Genomic DNA, 19,372 nt, shown 5'->3' with positions numbered 1-19,372 from the left:
AAAGGATACGCAATGTGTGTCAAAATCTTATACAAACAGATAAACGCCATTTATCCAAATACTAAGCAAACACCAGAAGAATCTACAAAATTGAAGAATTTTCTTAAAGGAATATAGGATAAAACAGACTGAAAAAATTAAAAAGGAGGAAGATGACAACATTGCTCTTAATCCAAAATGAAGTACCAAAGAGACAGGGTAAATGCAAACCCCAGGTGACTTACTTTCTTCTTCTTCTTTTTTTTTTTTTCCATTTTTTCTCTGACACAGAGTTTTACTGTCACCCAGGCTAGATGGAGTTTAGTGGTGCCATGTCAGCTTACTGCAACCTCCGCCTCCCAGGTTCAAGCAATTCTCCAGCCTCAGCCTCCCAAGTAGCTGGGATTACAGGTGTGTACCACCACACCTGGCTAATTTTTGTATTTTTAGTAGAGATGGGGTTTCACAATGTTGGCCAGGCTGGTCTTGAACTCCTGACCTCAAGTAATCCGCCCTCCTCTGCCTCCCAAAATGTTGGGTTTACAGGCATGAGCCACTGCGCCTGGCCCCCCAGGTGACTTTCTATCCACTTAAAAGTCATTTTAAATTGCACATTTTGAAATACAGCTTCCTTACTGGTAGATGAGAAACGTTATACTTTAAACTTATGCATCCTCTGAAGAAATGTTCCAGAAAAGGCATAATAATAATAATCCAATCCTAGAGAATCAAATTAATAAAGATGTTAGAACATTTCTACTTTCTTCTTTTTTTAAAAAAAGATGCAGTTTGAACATAAAAGGAAGTGTTAAAAGTTCCAAAGAGTTTATTCTCTGGCTTTAAGCCAAAACACTCCAGTCACTGGGGTAAAGTACTTATCTGTTTGCCTTCACAGTGGGCTATATGAGATCCGCAGAAGAAGCTCCAGGAAGAGGAAGCTCTGAAAAGGGTCTGTCTCCCATAATTACTAGCATCTCAAAAGCCTTCTGGCTATGAAGAGGCATTTCAAGAGCCTCTGGCGTTTCAGGCAAAGTGAATTCTAACATTTTTCCTGCCAAGAAGTTTGAAAGAAGGTGATGATGGTGCAATGGTTTAAGCACTGGCTGCCATTGGTTAAAAAACAAAACCAAAAAACTACCCTAAGTGGCTTAATATCATATTGGGAAATTATTGATAAGGAAAAGTGTTTTAAAAACCTGGTTAAAAAATATTATAAGCTCCGTACATGAACAATAATGAAACCCACACATTATAAAAATAATTTAAGGCCATGATTCTTTACAATATAGCCACTAACAGATGAACTAGATATATTTTAAAAACTTACTAATCAATTGATCAGATTTCAATATGTATTGCTAATATTATAAAAATAGATTAGGTTTCACCCACTTAAAAAATATCCCCTTCATAAATGCTCAAGAAAGACGTCTGAAGAAGATTTGATAACTATAGATATAAATCACTTTGCAACTGGTCTTGATTGGTTAACCAAATACTACTTGGGAGAGGGGAAGAGACAGCCATTTAAAATGAAAGAAATTCTAAGAAACTCAAATAGAAATATAACTAGGTAGAAAGCAAGAATACTTAAAGCACAAATTGTTCTCTTATGTTAAAAATAATGAGTGCCCATCAAATATTAAATCTCATGAGAATTCCGTTGATTATGCTAGGGAAGTGCAGTCTTTAAACTAATTTTCAGTCAGTGTTGGTGGGTCAACAAATCACTCACAACTTTTGATCAGTGTCTCTTCTATCTAAATGGACTGAGTAATCATGGAAAGAAAGATTTCTTTAATTTTAGTTTGTATCTGAATAATCATAGCTCAATGATTCTTAACCCCAGGTATACATTAGGAATTAAAGGGGCCGCTTAAAAAAGAGCAAAAATTATGTTGAGGTTTCATGCCGAGAGAATCTGATTTAACTGGTCTGAGGTAGGACCTAGCTTAGGTATATTTACTTTAATTTCCCAAGTAGTTCTAATGTGTAGCCACAATAGAAAACAAACAAACAAACAAACACAAACTTTGGTTAGCTAATCTAACTCAATTTCTTACATATTCTTTGTACATTAATTTTTTATTTTTAAAAGAAGGTAAATCAAGCCAGGCATGGTGGCTCAGGCCTGTAATCCCAGCACTTTGGGAGGCTGAGGTGGGTGCTTCACCTGAGGTCAGGAGTTCGTGACCAGCCTGGCCAATATGGGAAAACCCTGTCTCTACTAAAAATACAAAAAATTAGCCAGATGTGGTAGGCGCCGTAATCTCAGATACTTGGGAGGCTGAGGCAGGAGGAGAATCGCTTGAACCTGGGAGGCAGAGGTTGCAGTGAGCCGAGACTGCGCCACTGCACTCCAGCCTGGGCAACAAAAGTGAAACTCCATCTCAAAAAAAAAAAAAAAAAGAAGGTAAATCAGACTTATAAGTGGACCAAATATTCCATCTAAAAGTGATGACCTAGTATAAATGGTAAAATATTAGGGCTTTTCTCTGCCCTATTTAACATTTTCCATCAATGTATACGTATCACTATATGCCTATACACTTAGAGTTGTCTAGAAGGATTTTCATCAAATAGTTGACCAGAGATTTTCTCTTAGGCATTAAGACTTTGATGAATTTTTTGTTTTTCTTTGGCAGCTTTTAATTTTTTAAAAATTTGCATTTATCATTTTATAAAGAATGAGGATATTTCAAAAATTTCACATTTCTGGAGCATTAAAGCTTTTGTCTATAATATCTTACAAATTTTTTAAAATAATTAATAAGTTAATACTTTGATCTAAAACCAGAGGAACTGGCAGATGCATTTATTAATATTTAGAAAAGCTTGTTTTTCACACCTTACACATACACTTTTGAGTTATTTCCACAATACTTTTTTCTTTCCAAATGCAAAATAGTCTTATTCTTAATCACTTATAAAAATAAAAAGGATTTTGACAATATTTAAAATACTTACACAGATTCTGCATCTTTTTCCTTTTTGATGATTCCTGGCAAAGCAAAGGTCTTTCTTTTCCTTGGTTTTATACCTTTAAAATAAATATATATTGTTACAGAAACATAACTGTTCCTGATAAACATATTAAACTTAGGAATACATCTTGCATCTTCACACATAACTTGCTCATAACTGCTGATGCTAAATGTGGATGACAGAAATAAAATTATTAACCACTCAACGCTATTGGTTAGACTTTTCTTATGTTAATAAAACACAATCTATTATTCATCAAAAGATCCTAGAATGTTTACTTGATAGATAAAATTTTCTTTTCTTTTCCTAAGCCTCCCTTAAGTCATCTTACACATAATAAGCATATGGAGATATCTTACAACTTCAAAGAAAGTGCATTATTCATTATACTAAATTTTGTTATAAACGTCAAATCATGTTATAAAGGTCAAATCATGTTTGCTTTTTAGAGGGTCACAAAATACAAATGTATTGTTTTAGATAAAAGGATGACACAGCAGACCCATTAGAACTATAATATGGGGCCAGGTGCAGTGATGCATGCCTATATTCCCAGCACTTTGGAAGGCCAAGGCGGACAGATCACTTGAACTCAGGAGTTCGAGACCAGCCTAGGCAACATGGTGAAACCCTGTCTCTACAAAAAAATACAAAAAATTAGCTGGGTGTGGTGGTGCGTGCCTGTGGTCCTAGCTACTCAGGAGGCTAGGGTGAGAGGACTGCTTGAGTCCAGGAGATGGAGGCTGCAGTGAGCTGTGATCACACCATTGCACTCCACCCTGAGTGACAGAGTGAGACCCTACCTCAAAAATTAAAAAAAAAAAAAAAAAAAAAAAAAAAAAAAAACAGAAACAGAAAAAAACAAAAACGAAAAAAGAAGTATAATATGAAAAGTTTACAATATGGCACTCTTGTGTCCATATGTTGTCCCTAATACAAACAATGCTATAAATGGATTCTACCATAACCGAGGAGTAAAAATTATCTTTGATTTTCCTAATAAGGCAATTCTTCATCCTCTTGACAAATTATTTTTAAAGGCCAGTCACACTATTAACTGTTGATAGAATTCAGCACTTAAGGCCTGGCGTGGTGGGTCACGCCTACAATCCCGGCACTTTGGGAGGCCGAGGTGGATGGATCACCTGAGGTCAGGAGTTTGACACTAGCCTGGCCAACATGATGAAACCCTGTTTCCACTAAAAACACACAAAAAATTAGCCGGGCACAGTGGTGCACAGCTGTAATCCCAGCTACTTGGGAGGCTGAGGCAGAAGAATCATCCGAACCAGAAGGCAGAGGTTGCAGTCAGCCAAGATCATGCCACTGCACTCCAGCCTAGGTGACAGAGCGAGACCCTGTCTCAAAAAAAAGAATTCAGCACTTAAAACTTAGGTGTTTACTCTTTGAGAATTGAGCAATAGAGGCGGGGTGTGGTGGCTCATGCCTGTAATCCTAGCACTTTGGAGGCTGAGGTGGATGGATCACTTGAGCTCTGGAGTTCAAGACCAGTCTAGCCAACATGGTGAAACCCTTTCTCTAAAAAAAAAAATACAGAAGTTGGCTGGGCATGGTGGCACACACCTGTAGTCCCAGCTAATTTTGGGGCTGAGGTGGTAGGATCGCTTGGACCTAGGAAGTCAAGGCTGCAGTGGGCAGAGATCACGCCACTGTACTCCAGCCTGGGAAACAAAACAAGACCCTGTCTACCAAAAAATAAAAAAAGAAGAGAGCAGTAGAGACCTTAGGTTTAAGCTAGCCCCTCATCTTACAGATGAGGAAATTCAAGAAGGGTTTTTGTTGTTTTTGAGACAGGGTCTCACTCTGTTGCCCAGGCTGGGGTGCAGTGGTACAATCATGGCTCACCACAGGCTTCTCCTCCCAGGCTCCAGCAATCCTTCTACCTCAGCCTTCCCAGTAGCTGGGACTACAGGTGCACACCAGCACACCTACTAATTTTAAGTTTTTTTATAGAGATGGGTCTCAGCATGATTCCCAGCCGGTCTTGAACTCCTGGACTCAAGTAATCCTCCTGCCTCAGCCTCCCAAAGTGCTGAGATTACAAGCAGGAGCCACTGTGCCCAGCCAAATGATGGCAATATTAACATTAATGAAATGTTACGCACTGTACAATTAGCACTACACATTACAGTGATGAATTTCATATTCATGACATTAGAAGGCTTAAACATGGATGTCAATGAAGAAAACTATTTCAATGTATATTTAAAAACAAATGCATGTTATACTTAATCTTTAAAAATATATAATCTAACACACTAATATTCTTTTGGGAAAATCTGTTATTTATTAAGCAACAAGTAGCACCTGCAGGCCTTCAAACTAATTTCAGATTTTTACAGCATTCCATTACATAGATACGCTGACACCTAGAGATAGCAGTCCCTCCTTATTTGTTCAATGAACAGAAGATGCTAGCTAGCTGCCATGTGCATTAATGTATTATAACTAATCAACTTACCTTCAACTGCACTAGCAGTGTCACATTCTTCAAATTCAATGAGGCCTGGAAAAAAAAAATTGACAAACTTCTAGTAGAAAAAAACTATCAGGTAAATTTTAATACTTTTTTTTTTTACATTTTAAATTGTTTATTCTACTTTTAATTGACAACACATCTTTTTAATTGTTCTGAAGTGGTTCTAGTTGTTACCTAATAGTTAATTCAAGTATCAGTAATAAATTTTAAAAATCAATTCTAACAGTGAAAAACAACTGAGACTAGCCCATTATGATAACAATAATTTACTGAAAACCCATTATACATGATGCCGCAGAACTAGAGACACAAGAATATGCAGTTTCTGCTTTCAAAGAGCTGGCAGTACTATTAATGAGAGAAAAGAAGCATGGTAAAGGTGGCTGCTGAATCCTCGGTGGTGTTCATGGGAAGAACAGGGCTACCAAGATAGTAAATACTACTAGAACATAAGCTTGGGACCTCATCTGTCCTGTTCGTCACTGTATCTTCAATACTTAAAAAATGCCAGGTAAATAATACGTTGGGTAAATAAGTAAATATTTATTGAATGAATAAATGAACTAATTACAGACTAATTAAGTGGTGACCTTGGGATTATAATCCAGATCTCTCTAAGTGTATAGCAAGTCAAGGAATGTGAACTACAGCTCACAGGAAATAGGAAGAGTTTTCTTTTTTTTTGAGATGGAGTCTCACTCTGTCGCCCCGGCTAGAGTACAGTGGTGCAATCTTGGCTCACTGCAAGCTCCGCCTCCCGGGTTCACGCCATTCTCCTGCCTCAGCCTCCTGAGTAGCTGGGACTACAGGCACCCACCACCATGCCCAGCTGATTTTTTGTATTTTTAGTAGGGACGGGGTTTCACCATGTTAGCCAGGATGGTCTTGATATCCTGACCTCACGATCCGCCTGCCTCGGCCTCCCAAAGTGCTGGGATTACAGGCGTGAGTCACCGCACCCAGCCAGGAAGAGTTTTCGTGTAAGATCATACACATCCACCCACAAAGTGATCTTCAAGGAACATTAATTTAGCACTGCTATGAGAGATAGACTGTAGAAGAGGAGGATGATAAAGTGGAAATCATTAGAAAACAATTAAAATAGCCCTGAAATGATTGACTGCTCAGACTAGATTTAAAAGCCATAAAATATGGCATACTTCATATATGTGAAATATAAAATTATTTGGGAGTAGAGAAAGTAGCAAAACATGAATTACTCTCCTAATGAAATATCCCAAAAGCTAAATATGAGACTAAAAAATTATCTCCCACTAAGCTGTCATTTTAAATTATTTGGGAGTAGAGAAAGTAGCAAAACATGAATTACTCTCCTAATGAAATATCCCAAAAGCTAAATATGAGACTAAAAAATTATCTCCCACTAAGCTGTCATTTAGTCCTTTTTATATATAAATTCATGAAAGTCTAGCATTTTTTTGTGAAATAATTTTTAATTTATTAATGGTAATTTGTGTAACTTGCTATATGAAGAAATTTTAAAATAGAGCTTGAAATAGAGAGTAGATGATAGAGAATTTTGTTACTGGTTCTTCTGAGATGCAAAGCTTACCTATGTACAAATTCATGATCAGCATTATTATTGATCATTCCATTATAAAAGAAAGCCACTGATTAACAAGATCTCTCTATGAGTAGGGGATCTAAAATACTGGCTTAATGTCCCTCTCCCTCTCCCTCTCCCTCTCCCTAAATCTAAGATTTATTTCTGTGTGGTTCTAGTTTCCATTCAAATAAAATAAACATTTACGAATAAGCAGAATAAAACCGTCGTAAAAGTGAGTTGATAAGGTCCTAATCAATTATTAGTATGTTCCTTACTAGTACATTCTCCTAAATATAAACTAAGACTAAAAAAAATGTTTATCACTTCTATCCAAAAAAGCCTTAAAGAGTCAGAAAATGACCCAATTAAAAATTTAAGAACTTTATTCAAACCCATTCTGCAAATCTGGAAGCTGAGAAATCATTTAATAAAAAGGTACCGAGCTTGTTCTTAGAATCCCTTAGCGGCCTATCATAACAATTTACAATGAGATGAGGCAGGCTGAAAAATCAATAAGGGTAAAGAAATTAAGATGTGCAAATTAGCAACTTTTCATTTAGTATAAAAATTATGAATAATAAATCTCTACCTAAATTACCAACAGCTTATTATATATTATTGGCTTTTCCAAGTACTAATAAAGCTGGAGAAAATATAATCATCTGTTGAGACGAGAAAGGGTTTACCAAAAAAAGGTAACCAGGCATGTGGTTAGTCAAAAATTCTCCTACAGCTACACATCCACATAATTTCTACCCATTAACTATTTACAGAATCTCTAGTGCTTAAGCTACACACTTACTCTAGAGAGTAGAAAAAAGTAACTACAATAAAAACAAAACACCAATGCCAAATTGCCTTGTTTACAAATACTAAATATATATTATCTAGAAGTACTTTTACATCATCATCTTAGCAAATATGGTACATACAGAAAAAAAGATTTGTAAAATCTTTGGATAACTTCATATATGTGAAAATAGTAAAGACATCCCTCAACTAATCAGTCCCTTCAAACAAAATTCTCCTTTTTGTTCTCACAAAACTCTCTTCCTATAGTAAACATATCTTGATTTCTCTTATCTTTTCTAAACAGCCTCTTAAAATCCATTTGAAATAGAAAATGCCCCACCAAAAAAAGAAAAAACATTTTGAAATATAAGATGCCAAATCACTTCAAATCAAAAAATATATATTAAAAATTTTAAATTGAGTACCATCCACATAAACTTTTCTATTAAAGACAGAAACAATGATTTCTGTCATAATAAAACTAAATACAACCTTTAACAAAAAAACCATTACATCATGCATGAACAAGATTTTCTTTTACAAATGGCATATGCTCCACATGCTGCTTCACATGGCAAGGCTTTGCGTGCCTGGCTCAGTGCCAGTTGACAACTCAGCTGGATATCAATGCACATTCTAACCCCCCTTGTAGCATGTCACTTCTGAACTGTTTCACAAGTGGAAAGTTTATTCAGCATCTCCTTCAAATGCAGTCCACTGCCCATCATTCTGCTATTTAATCATAAGACAAGTTATTTTTTTTGACAGTACTAAAGCCAGAGTGAGAGTCTTAATGAATAGTTTGCTACAACTGGAATTTCAACTGTTTTAGACTCAATTAATTCTTTTGTCAAAATAAATAACTGCTCTTAGCACTTAGATTTTATGTTGGGTCACAAGGGCAATTTAGTTTGTATAAAAGCAAATAAACCCATTTTGCCTCTGTCTCCTGATGCTCTTTTACACATTATTTTGAAACGCCACTATGAGTTCAATTAAACTCACAAAACAGAAGAACAACTCTAAGAGGTCAATGATTCAAAGCAAAACAATTCTTAAATACGATGCTTTAATCATCAGGTAGGAATAAATAAATGCTATTAAAAAAAGCCATCAACCTAAAGAATCCATTCAAACCTAATTTGTATTAAAACTTTGAAAAGATGTTACAAGAAAAAAACAACTTACTTAACGGTAATCTTTGATCACCACAAATGTTCTGTGGACTGAGGAAGAGTATAAAATATGTGAAATATTTAATTAATAATCCCTGTTGTTTCGGAATCAATCCTAAATCTCAGGCCATCAACAGGACAAGTTTTTAATATTATCTAGTTAAAAACTGTCCTCAAAACTCAATAGTAAGTCTGGGCTATTCAAATCAAGCATATTTCTGCTTCTAATCAGAACTAAACACGAACAAACACTCTCAGACATACACTAAAAGTTTAATAAAAGGAATGAGGATAATGAAGGGGTGTGTGGACATGTGCGCATGAGCAAGGAGAGGGGTGTGACTCATAACAATGGAAATCAATGACTACATTTTCAAACTTGCTCCTGGGCCTGTGGAATGCAACACAGTCATATTCCCAGATGCCTGGGATGATGGGCCAGGCAATCTAACACAAAAAAGAGAATCACACTCCAGCTTGTGGTGATATGCACAGGATATACAGGCTCAAATTCTAATTTTGATACTCTTTTTGAACTACTCTTTTTGAACCTAGGTTGAATCATCTATAAAAGGTAAATAACAAACATAGCATCTGCTTTCTGTCTCTCCATAGCCTTATACAATTTTTCCCTTTTGCTAAACCATTTGAAAGTTGCAGACATCAATGACACTTCACTTCAGGAGTATGTATTTTAACAAAGGACTTGCTGAATCAATTTCCTCAATTCAGTGGTTCCAAACCTCATGAGAGACTCCTGGTGCAATGCTTCTAAACTATATTATGTATGAGAATCACCTGGAGAACTTGTTAAACCACAGACTACTGGGCTTCACTCCCACAGTGTTCTATTCAGAAGGTCCAGGGTGGAGCTCAAATATTTGCATTTTTAACAAATTCCCAGGTGATGTCGCTGACCCTGGAATCACATTTCGAGAAATACAGTCCTAGTAGACTCTGTGGCCACTGCCAGATATTTAATTAGTCTAGACAGTGCTTCTTCAATTATACTGTGCTTACAAAGCCCAAAGCATCTTGGGGTCTTATCAAAATACAGAATCTGATTCAGCAGGACTAGGATAGGATTTGAGATTCCCCATTTATAACAAGCATTCATGTAGTGTAATGCTATAGGTTCTCAACAATGGCTGCAAGTTACAATCAGCTGAGGAGTTTTAAACTATAGTGGTACCCACCCTGGACCAATGAAATCAATTTCTTGGCTGGGCACGGTGGCTCACACCTGTGTGAAAGGCCGAGGCAGGTGAATCACCTGAGGTCAGGAGTCCAACGCCAGCCTGGCCAACATGGTGAAACCTCGTCTCTACTAAAAATACAAAAATTAGCTGGGAGTGGTGGTGGGCCCCTGTAATCCCAGCTACTTGGGAGTCTGAGGCAGGAGAATCACTTGAACCCAGGAGGCGGAGGTTGCAGTGAGCCAAGATCATGTCACTGCATTCCAGCTTGGGTGACAGAGCAAGACTGTCTCAAAAAAAAAAAAGAAAGAAAAGAAAAGAAAATCAATTTCTGTACATAAAAAAAGAAAAATTCAAAGAAAAAAATCTCCAGAAATAATTCTTGTATGTACCTGATATGGTTTGGATGTCTGTACCCTCCATATAACACGTGGAAATGTGATTCCCACGTGGGAGGTGGGGCCTAATGGGAGATGACTGGATCATACAGGAGGATCTCTCATGAACGGCTTAGCATCATCCCCTTGGTAATAAGTGAGTTCTCGCTCAGTTATTTCACACAAGATCTGGTGGTTTAAGAGCGTCTGGGACCTCCCCGCCCTCTCTCTCATGTTCCCAATATTGCCATGTGACATGCTGGCTCTCTGTTGCCTTCCACTATGATTCTAAGTTTCCTAAGGTCTCACCAGAAGCAGATGCCAGCACCATGCTTCCTATAAAGCCTGCAGAACCATGCGCCAAGTTAAATATATTTTCTTTAAAAATGACCTAGCCGCAGGTATTTCTTTATAGCGACACTAGAATGGACGAGTACAGTACCCAAGGCTTGAAAACTATGAGGAAAATTTAGAAACTATAGTCTTAAATCAAAGAAACAGGTTTTTAACCACAGATTTCAGTCACTGTGACACATTCCAAAATTACCTAGTTCTCCAAACACAGAATCTTAGTACTGAAATATAATCTCCTCTTACATCCAAATTTTGACACTGTCCCCACGCTCACAAGGTTGAGTCATGTTTTCATCTTCAATGATCCTGATAAAACCCTTGTTTCTACTTTTAATTATAGCACTTACGTCTATAAGCCTTCCCCATGTTAGTTGGAACTATATCCTTTCAGTTACTCATGCCAAAACCCTTAAAATGATTCTTTCCAATTCCTCGTTAAACAGATTTGCTGAAGTATAATTAACACATGATAAACTACATCCATTTAAATTGTACAGTTTAATGAATTTTGACATGTGTAACATTTGTGAGTCTACTACCACAAATAAGATAACATATATAGCTATCACCTCATGCTCCTTTGTAACCCATTCCACCCTTCCCAAGGCTATCACTGATCTGCTTTGTCACTATAAATTAGTGTACATTTTCTAGAAAGTTATATAAACAGAATCATATAATATGGGCCGGGTACGGTGGCTCACGCCTGTAATCCCAGCACTTTGGGAGGCCGAGGCGGGTGGATCACGAGGTCAGGAGTTCAAGACCAGCCTGGCCAACATGGTGAAACCCCGTCTCCACTAAAAATACAAAAATTAGCTAGGCATAGTGGTGTGCACCTGTAGTCCCAGCTGCTTGGGAGGCTGAGGCAGGAGAATCACTTGAACCTGGGAGGTGGAGGTTGCAGTGAACCAAGATCGCACCACTGCACTCCAGCCTGGGTGACAGAGCAAGACTACATCTCAAAAAAAAAAAAGGAATCATATAATATGTATTCTTATTTTGGTCTGCTTTCCTTCACTCAGTAGTTTATTAATTTTTATTGCAGAGTAGTACTTCACTGCATGGACATACTACAATTTGTTTATCTGTTCATCTGTTAATGGACATTTGGGTTGTTTGCAGTTTGGAGCTACTACAAATAAAACTGCCATGAACATTCATGGATGAATCTCAAAGCAATTTTGCTGAGTGAAAGAAGCCACAGACTGGGAGAAAATAGTCACTATATATATATATATACACACACATACACACACACACACACACACACACGGAAACCTGCTGAACTTTTATGAATTATAAATACATAAAGCAAAATTACCAAAATGACTGTAAAATAGAAAATATTGAAAACATGGATTTTACTCTCTTTTAGCAACTGAATTACCTGAGAGTAGTTAGGGTTACAAAGGCAATGTCACTGGAATATAAAAAGACATCCAGAATTAGAAAACACCTGTTTATTCATGATCCTTTCAGACCACAGGTGCCTTAATATTCAAAGCATCCTCTTACAGTGACTCAAATTCCAGAGGAACCAAGCATTACTACGCTAAAATAAAAACAATGACAGGCCAAGTGCAGTGGTTCACGCCTGTAATCCCAGCACTTTGGGAGGCTGAGGCACCACTTTGGGTGGACTGCTTCAGGCCAAGAGTTCGAGACCAGCCTAGCCAACATGGTGAAACCATGTCTCTACTAAAAATACAAAAATTAGCCAGGCATGGTGATGCACGCCTGTAAGCCCAGCTGCTCGAGAGGCTGAGGCATGAGAATTGCTCGGGAGGTAGAGGTTGCAGTGAGACTGAGATCATGCCACTGCACTCCAGACTGGGCAATAGAATGAGACTCTGTCTCAAAAAAAAGCAAAACAAACAAAAAGGCAATGACAAAAAGTATCAGTACATATAATAAGTAATATAACATGATCGTAACGAGGAAGAAAAAAATTTGTAATGCTCTCAGTTTGACTTACATAAAAGAACTGAAAACATAAACTGACAGGTTATATCTTTCAATAGGTAACTGACTAAAAATAAAATCGGTGTCATTTTGCACCATTAGAGAAATACGTTAACTTATGTATACAATTTTTTTTTTTGAGACGGAATCTTATTCTTGTCGTCCAGGCTGGAGTGCAATGATGCAATCTCAGCTCACTACAACCTCCGCCTCCCAGGTACAAGCAATTCTCCTGCCTCAGCCTTCGAGCAGCTGGGATTATAGGCACCCACCATCACACCCAGCTAATTTTTGTATTTTTAGTAGAGACAGGGTTTCACCACATTGGCCAGGCTGGTCTCGAACTCCTGACCTCAAGTGATCTACCAACCTTGGCCTCCCAAAGTCCTGGGATTACAGGTGCGAGCCACAGCACTCAGCCTCTTTTCTTCTTAAATTACCCTGGATTATTGCAACAGTCATGCAGTGGTCTCTCTACCTCAATCCTTGCCTTTTTCTGCAGGCATTCTCAATACAGTAGTTAGAGTTCAACCACCTCGGCCTCCAAAAGTGCTGGGATTACAGGCGTGAGCCACCGCGTCCAGCTATGTATACAAATTTTAAAAAGAATTGGATATTTTGTTTTCTTTTAAAAACTTCTATCCCACAGAACTAAAGCTAGTTGAGGGTGGAACTCATCCACCAGAGGGGGTCCTTACAAAAGAGGAGAAATAAAATGTTAACAGAAATCAATAGTATAAAACAATTGAAGGTTAGAATATACTTTACAAAACAAAATCCTTTAAGTCCATAAATTCCATACAATCACATGCAAAATGTTGTGTATGTGATTTTTCTAGTAAGCACAATTTTTGTTATTGCAGTGAGTCCCTAGACTCATTTGTTCAGGTGCCCATAAACTGATCAAAAACGTATGAAAGAGGTCAGGCACAGTGGCTTACGCCTATAATCACAGCACTCTGGGAGGCCAAGGTGGGCAGATTACCTGAGGTCAGGAGTTTGAGATTAGCCTGGCCAACATGGTGAAATCCCATCTCTACTAAAAATATAAAAATTAGCCAGATGTGGTGGTGGGTGCCTGTAATCCCAGCTATTAGGGGAGGATGAGGCAGGAGAATCGTTTGAACCCGGGAGGCAGAGGTTGCAGTGAGCCAAGATCATGCCACTGCACTCCAGCCTGGGTAACAAGAGTGAAACTCTGTCTTAAAAAAAAAAAAAAAAAAAAATTAGCTGGGTGTGGTGGTGGGCCCCTGCAATCCCAGCTACTACTCCGGAGGCTGAGGCAGGAGAATCCCTGGAACCCGGGAGGCAGAGACTGCAGTGAGCCGAGACTGCGCCATTGCACTCCAGCCTGGGCAACAAGTGTGAAACTCCGTCTCAAAAAAGAAAAAAACAAACAAACAACAAAACATATGAAAGAGCTGCAGTTAGTCACCCATAGCAACTCAACCAGGGAAATAATATTTATCCCTTCCACTTCACCCCACCAGTTAGTTTGTTCTAGGACTGTTTAAAAGTCCTAGTTCTATGACTCTTTTGGGGGTCCTGAAACAGCCGCCTAGAGCCTAGTGACTCTAGGAAAGCCCATGTCATCACTGTTCTTGGCTTCCCTATTACCTCCTACCATCTAGTTATATGTATTTTCTACATGACTTCGTATATCTTAAGGCCAGTAAAATTAAATTTATAATGAAACTACATTAGTAGCTACTTATTCATGAGAAATGCTATCATTTTTGAAAACAGTATTTATTAATAAATGTTAGATTATCTCATGTAAATCTCACAACAGCCCCATGAGGCAGTTACTACTATTATCCCCACTTTACAGATGAGGGCACTGAGGTTTAAAAGTCTCACTGCTAGGCTGGGCGTAGTGGCTTACACCTGCAATCCCTGCACTTTGTGAGGCCGAGCCGGACAGATAATGAAGTCAGAATTTTGAGACCAGCCTAGCCAATATGATGAAACCCCGTCTCTACTACAAATACAAAAATTAGCCAGGCGTGGTGGCGGGCGCCTGTAGTCCCAGCTGCTCAGGAGGCTGAGGGAGGAGAATAGCTTGAATCCAGGAGGCAGAGGTTGCCGTGAGCTGAGATCGTGTTACTGCACTCCAGCCTGGGCAACGGAGCGAGATTCCATCTCCAAAAAAAATTAAAAATAAGAAAAAACAAAAGTCTCACTGCTAGCAAAGAGCAGGTCACAAACCACTGCACTATACCACAGACAAGAAAATAAACATGAGCCAGGCACAGTGGCTCACACCTGTAATCCCAGCACTTCAGGAGGTTGAGACAGAAGGATTTTTTCAGTTCAGGAGTTCAAGACCAGCCTGAGCAACATAGTGAGATCCCGTCTCCACTAAAAATTTTTTAAAATTAGTGGGGTGTACTGGCATATGCCTATGGTCCCAGCTACTTGGGAAGCTGAGGTGGGAGGATCGCTTGAGCCTGGGAGGTTGAAGTTACAGTGAGCTATGACTGCATCACTGCATTCTAGCTTAGGTGACAGAGCAAGACCATGTCTCAAAAAAAAAAAAAAAAAGAAAAGAAAAAGAAAAAAGAAACATGATCTAAATATCCAGAATTCAAAAGGAATCAAGTAGTGAGCTTAAAGGTAATTCCCAATATACAGTTATCACCTAACCAACAGAAAGGAATTTATAGTAACTGTGTATTTGTTGAGTTCTTCATAGAGAATGAACGAGTAGGTTGAAAAGTAGGACATTATGATGAACAAGGATTCAGTAATCGCCGTATGTTGAGTTAGCAAAATTTCTAAGAACTGACAAAACTTTAATTCACCTGCAAGTCTATATTAAAGGAAATTAGTGGCATATATTTGATAAGTTCCAACATATTTATGTGTGTTAAATAAATGTGTTTGGACTACATTACCTTTTTTTCTTTAAAGATGGGAGTTTCGCTCTTGTTGCCCAGGCTGGAGTGCAATGATGCAATCTCAGCTCACTGCAATCTCTGCCTCCTGGGTTCAAGCAATTCTCCTGCCTCAGCCTCCCAAGTAAATAGGATTACAGGTACACACCACTACTCCCAGCAAATTTTTGCATTTAATAGAAATGGAGTTTCACTATGTTGGTCAGGCTGGTCTCGAACTCCTGACCTCAGGTGATACACCTGCCTCAGCCTCCCAAAGTGCTGGGATTACAGGCATGAGCCACTACACCCAGTCTTGGACTACATTACCTTTAAGGTCCCTTTATGCAATAAAACTCCATGATTATTAGACAAACCAAATTATGTAACTTTTATCTTCTAGTTTTATCTAATGATAAAGTAAATTCCTGCCTCTTATACTGTTATTTGTAATTATTTAAACATTAATAACATGATTAAATCCTACACTTGAAACACATATACAACCTACTGTAGTTCTAAAACATTATATTTTGGGGTTTGGTATCTTTGTACTGTGATTCTACAATGTACTACAGTAGTAATTTTTGCCTGTTCAAAAGACATTTCCATTATCCCTTTCAGAATACAAATCCTGCCTCTCCATGATCTGGGCATGTGACCTATGCTGACCAATTATAATATCCTACTATCCTAAACACAAAGATTTATTCAAAGATAAGCATGTGACAAAAGCAGAACCTTCCCTGAAATTAATATGCCGACACTACAAAAAAAAAGTTCTACTAGGGTTCTAAACTGAATGGATATAGGCTTGGACTGCTGATGCCTTCCTTGACAGCTGTGAGGAAAAAGTCTACAGTAGGAACTTAATAAACTGAAGTCAAGTAAAGACAAGCAAAAATGAGAGAAAAGAGTGAACCAAAGTCCTGAGGAAATCTATTTGCACCTTGAATCTATTCCAGCCTTCCAGGTTAAAATAGCCAATGCATGGAATTTTTGCTTAAGCTTGTTTATATGGCTTTCCGACATTCGCAAACAAAAAGTCTCTACTGAACTAAGCTGGAGATGACAGATTTCAACATGAGTACCAACACTCAATATTGGCAGTGACTGCTTACAACACTGAGATGAGAGAGACTGAGGTCTCCTTCAGGGAAGAATGCAATGATCTAGTAATGGTATCTGCCATGAATAAGGCAGCACATGCCACATACTTATCAGCCCTTGGCTGAGCAGTGTCTTAGGAAATGACACTGGCATATAAAAGCAAAAAGCAGTTGGCCAGGCACGGTGGCTCAAGCCTGTAATCCCAGCACTTTGGGAGACCGAGATGGGTGGATCACAAGGTCAGGAGATCGAGACCATCCTGGCTAACCCGGTGAAACCCCATCTCTACTAAAAAATACAAAAAAAAAACTAGCCCGGCGAGGTGGCGGGCGCCTGTAGTCCCAGCTACTCAGGAGGCTGAGGCAGGAGAATGGCGTAAACCCGGGAGGCGGAGCTTGCAGTGAGCTGAGATCCGGCCACTGCACTCCAGCCTGGGCAACAGAGCGAGACTCCGTCTCAAAAAAAAAAAAAGAAAGCAGTAAAAAGAGACCAGGAAGCCAAAGTAGAGTGGGAAAAGTTGCATCAGGGAAGAGAAAAACAGTCACACAAAAAATGGCCAATCAAAATAAAAATTGGCTTGATTCAGAACACATTTTAATGTTCCAATTATTCTCTAGTGTAATACTTTAAGAAAAACACAGAGCCACTTCAAGCTCATTCTCTGTATTCTTTCTTTATGCTTAAATATACTCTGGATCATTTGTGACCCCGGGGAAAAAGGTTATTGTTCATCAGTTTAGGTTCACATTTAAGGTCAAGTCCCCCTGATTTCAAGGCGTTCTCCAAATTAAAATTTATGTCAACATATCCACACTTAGTTCTAATTTTTCCAAAGCATGGGACTTGATTTTGATCCAGGATCAAAATTCCAGAAGTGAATCCCAGTTCTGCCATGTACTAGCTTAGGCAAATCTCTCAACATTACCTCTGAACATTTCCCTCATCTGTAAAATGAAAATAATAGTACATACTTCAAAAAGTTGCTGAAAATCAAAGTGTGCCTACAAAGTGGTTGGCATGGTACATGGCACAGAGTAAGAGCTCACTAAACATTAACCATTATTATTTAGCATCCACTTAAAAAATTTTCTAATAGCCACTCCATTCCAACCTTCTTAACACCCTAATTAAATGCCCATTTGTTCATTCATTTAACAAAAATATGCCACTTACAAATAGAGAAAACAGATGAATCAAAGACACAACTTTTTCACAGGTACAAACTATTAAGATTTAATGGTAGACAGCAACAAGGCAAGAAAGAAATATATACGTTCTCTGGCACCTTTGATGGAGAAGTTAAAGATAATAACCGGGCTCTTTAAAGAGTTCATTCATTCAACACATAAATGTAAAGATGTGGTGTAGGAAAGCAGTGGAATACAGCATTTTCTAGAGTAAGGATTAAGGACAACTAAAGTACTAAAGGAAAAAAGAAGGCACGTGCAGGAAACAGCAAGTAGTTCAGGTTGGCCTCAGTGAAGATACTTGAATAGGAATAAAAGAAAGTTAAGACTGCCCTCTCCCTTCTTGACCCCTATCCTTTGTCCCCCTCCCTCCTTCCCTCCTATCACCATCGCTTCTGGCACCACTGCACCCGTAGGAGCTCCCCAACGGTGATGAGTTCTCAGCCCTCCATGTTACCGTGGGACGAAGAGCTCGAGGAGATCAAGAAGGAGATCAGCTTTTCCCACAGTCAAATCACTTGCTCTATAGCTGGTTCACCAGTCTGGACAAAGGAGAGACTGGCACTCTCAGCCAGGAAGATTTCCTGAGGATTCCAGAACTTGTCATTGACCCACTGGGGGACCAAATCATCAATGCCTTCTTTCCAGAGGGAGAGGACCGGGTAAACTTCCATGGATTCACGCAAACTTTGGCTCATTTCCGCCCCATTGAGGATAACAAAAAGAGCAAAGATGTGAATGGACCCGAACCACTCAACAGCCGAAGCAACAAACTGCACTTTGCTTTTTGACGATATGAGTTCGATAAAGATGATAAGCTCTCCCGTGATGAGCTGATACAGGTGCTACGCTTGATCGTTGGAGTAAATATCTCAGATGAGCAGCTGGGCAGCATCACAGATAGGACCATTTAGGAGGCTGATCAGGATGGGGACAGTGCCATATCTTTCAGAGAATTTGTTAAGGTTTTGGAGAAGGTGGATGTAGAACAGAAAATGAGCATCTGATTTCTTCACTAAAGGACGGAGACCAAACTGTTCCTTGCGGTCTAGTATTTAAGAACTGGAACCTGGGCCGGGCGCGGTGGCTCAAGCCTGTAATCCCAGCACTTTGGGAGACCGAGACGGGCGGATCACGAGGTCAGGAGATCGAGACCATCCTGGCTAACATGGTGAAACCCCGTCTCTACTAAAATACAAAACTAGCCAGGCGAGGTGGCGGGCACCTGTAGTCCCAGCTACTAAGGAGGCTGAGGCAGGAGAATGGCGTAAACCAGGAGGCGGAGCTTGCAGTGAGCTTTGATCGGCCA

General features: G+C 38.9%; 1 protein-coding gene and 1 pseudogene across 2 annotated transcripts in view; one reads left to right on the top strand and one right to left on the bottom strand.

The window, feature by feature from the left end:
* FCHO2 (FCH and mu domain containing endocytic adaptor 2) overlaps positions 1-19,372 on the bottom strand; it is a 128,151-nt gene that overhangs the window by 57,419 nt on the left and 51,360 nt on the right. For both annotated transcript variants that reach the window (XM_017890628.1, XM_017890629.1), the window contains exons 8-9: positions 5,447-5,491; positions 2,947-3,019 (exon numbers count right to left, since the gene is read on the bottom strand). In XM_017890628.1, the coding sequence (XP_017746117.1) occupies positions 2,947-3,019; positions 5,447-5,491 (118 nt within the window). The remainder of the gene's footprint in view (positions 1-2,946; positions 3,020-5,446; positions 5,492-19,372) is intronic.
* Positions 18,448-19,082, top strand: LOC108541186 (calcineurin B homologous protein 1 pseudogene; annotated as a pseudogene).

Source organism: Rhinopithecus bieti, unplaced genomic scaffold, assembly GCF_001698545.2.
Source record: "Rhinopithecus bieti isolate Rb0 unplaced genomic scaffold, ASM169854v2 scaffold_18354, whole genome shotgun sequence".
Classification (NCBI taxonomy): domain Eukaryota; kingdom Metazoa; phylum Chordata; class Mammalia; order Primates; family Cercopithecidae; genus Rhinopithecus; species Rhinopithecus bieti.
The sequence above is the reverse complement of the archived record's forward strand: the minus strand, read 5'-3'. Positions and strand labels throughout refer to the sequence as shown.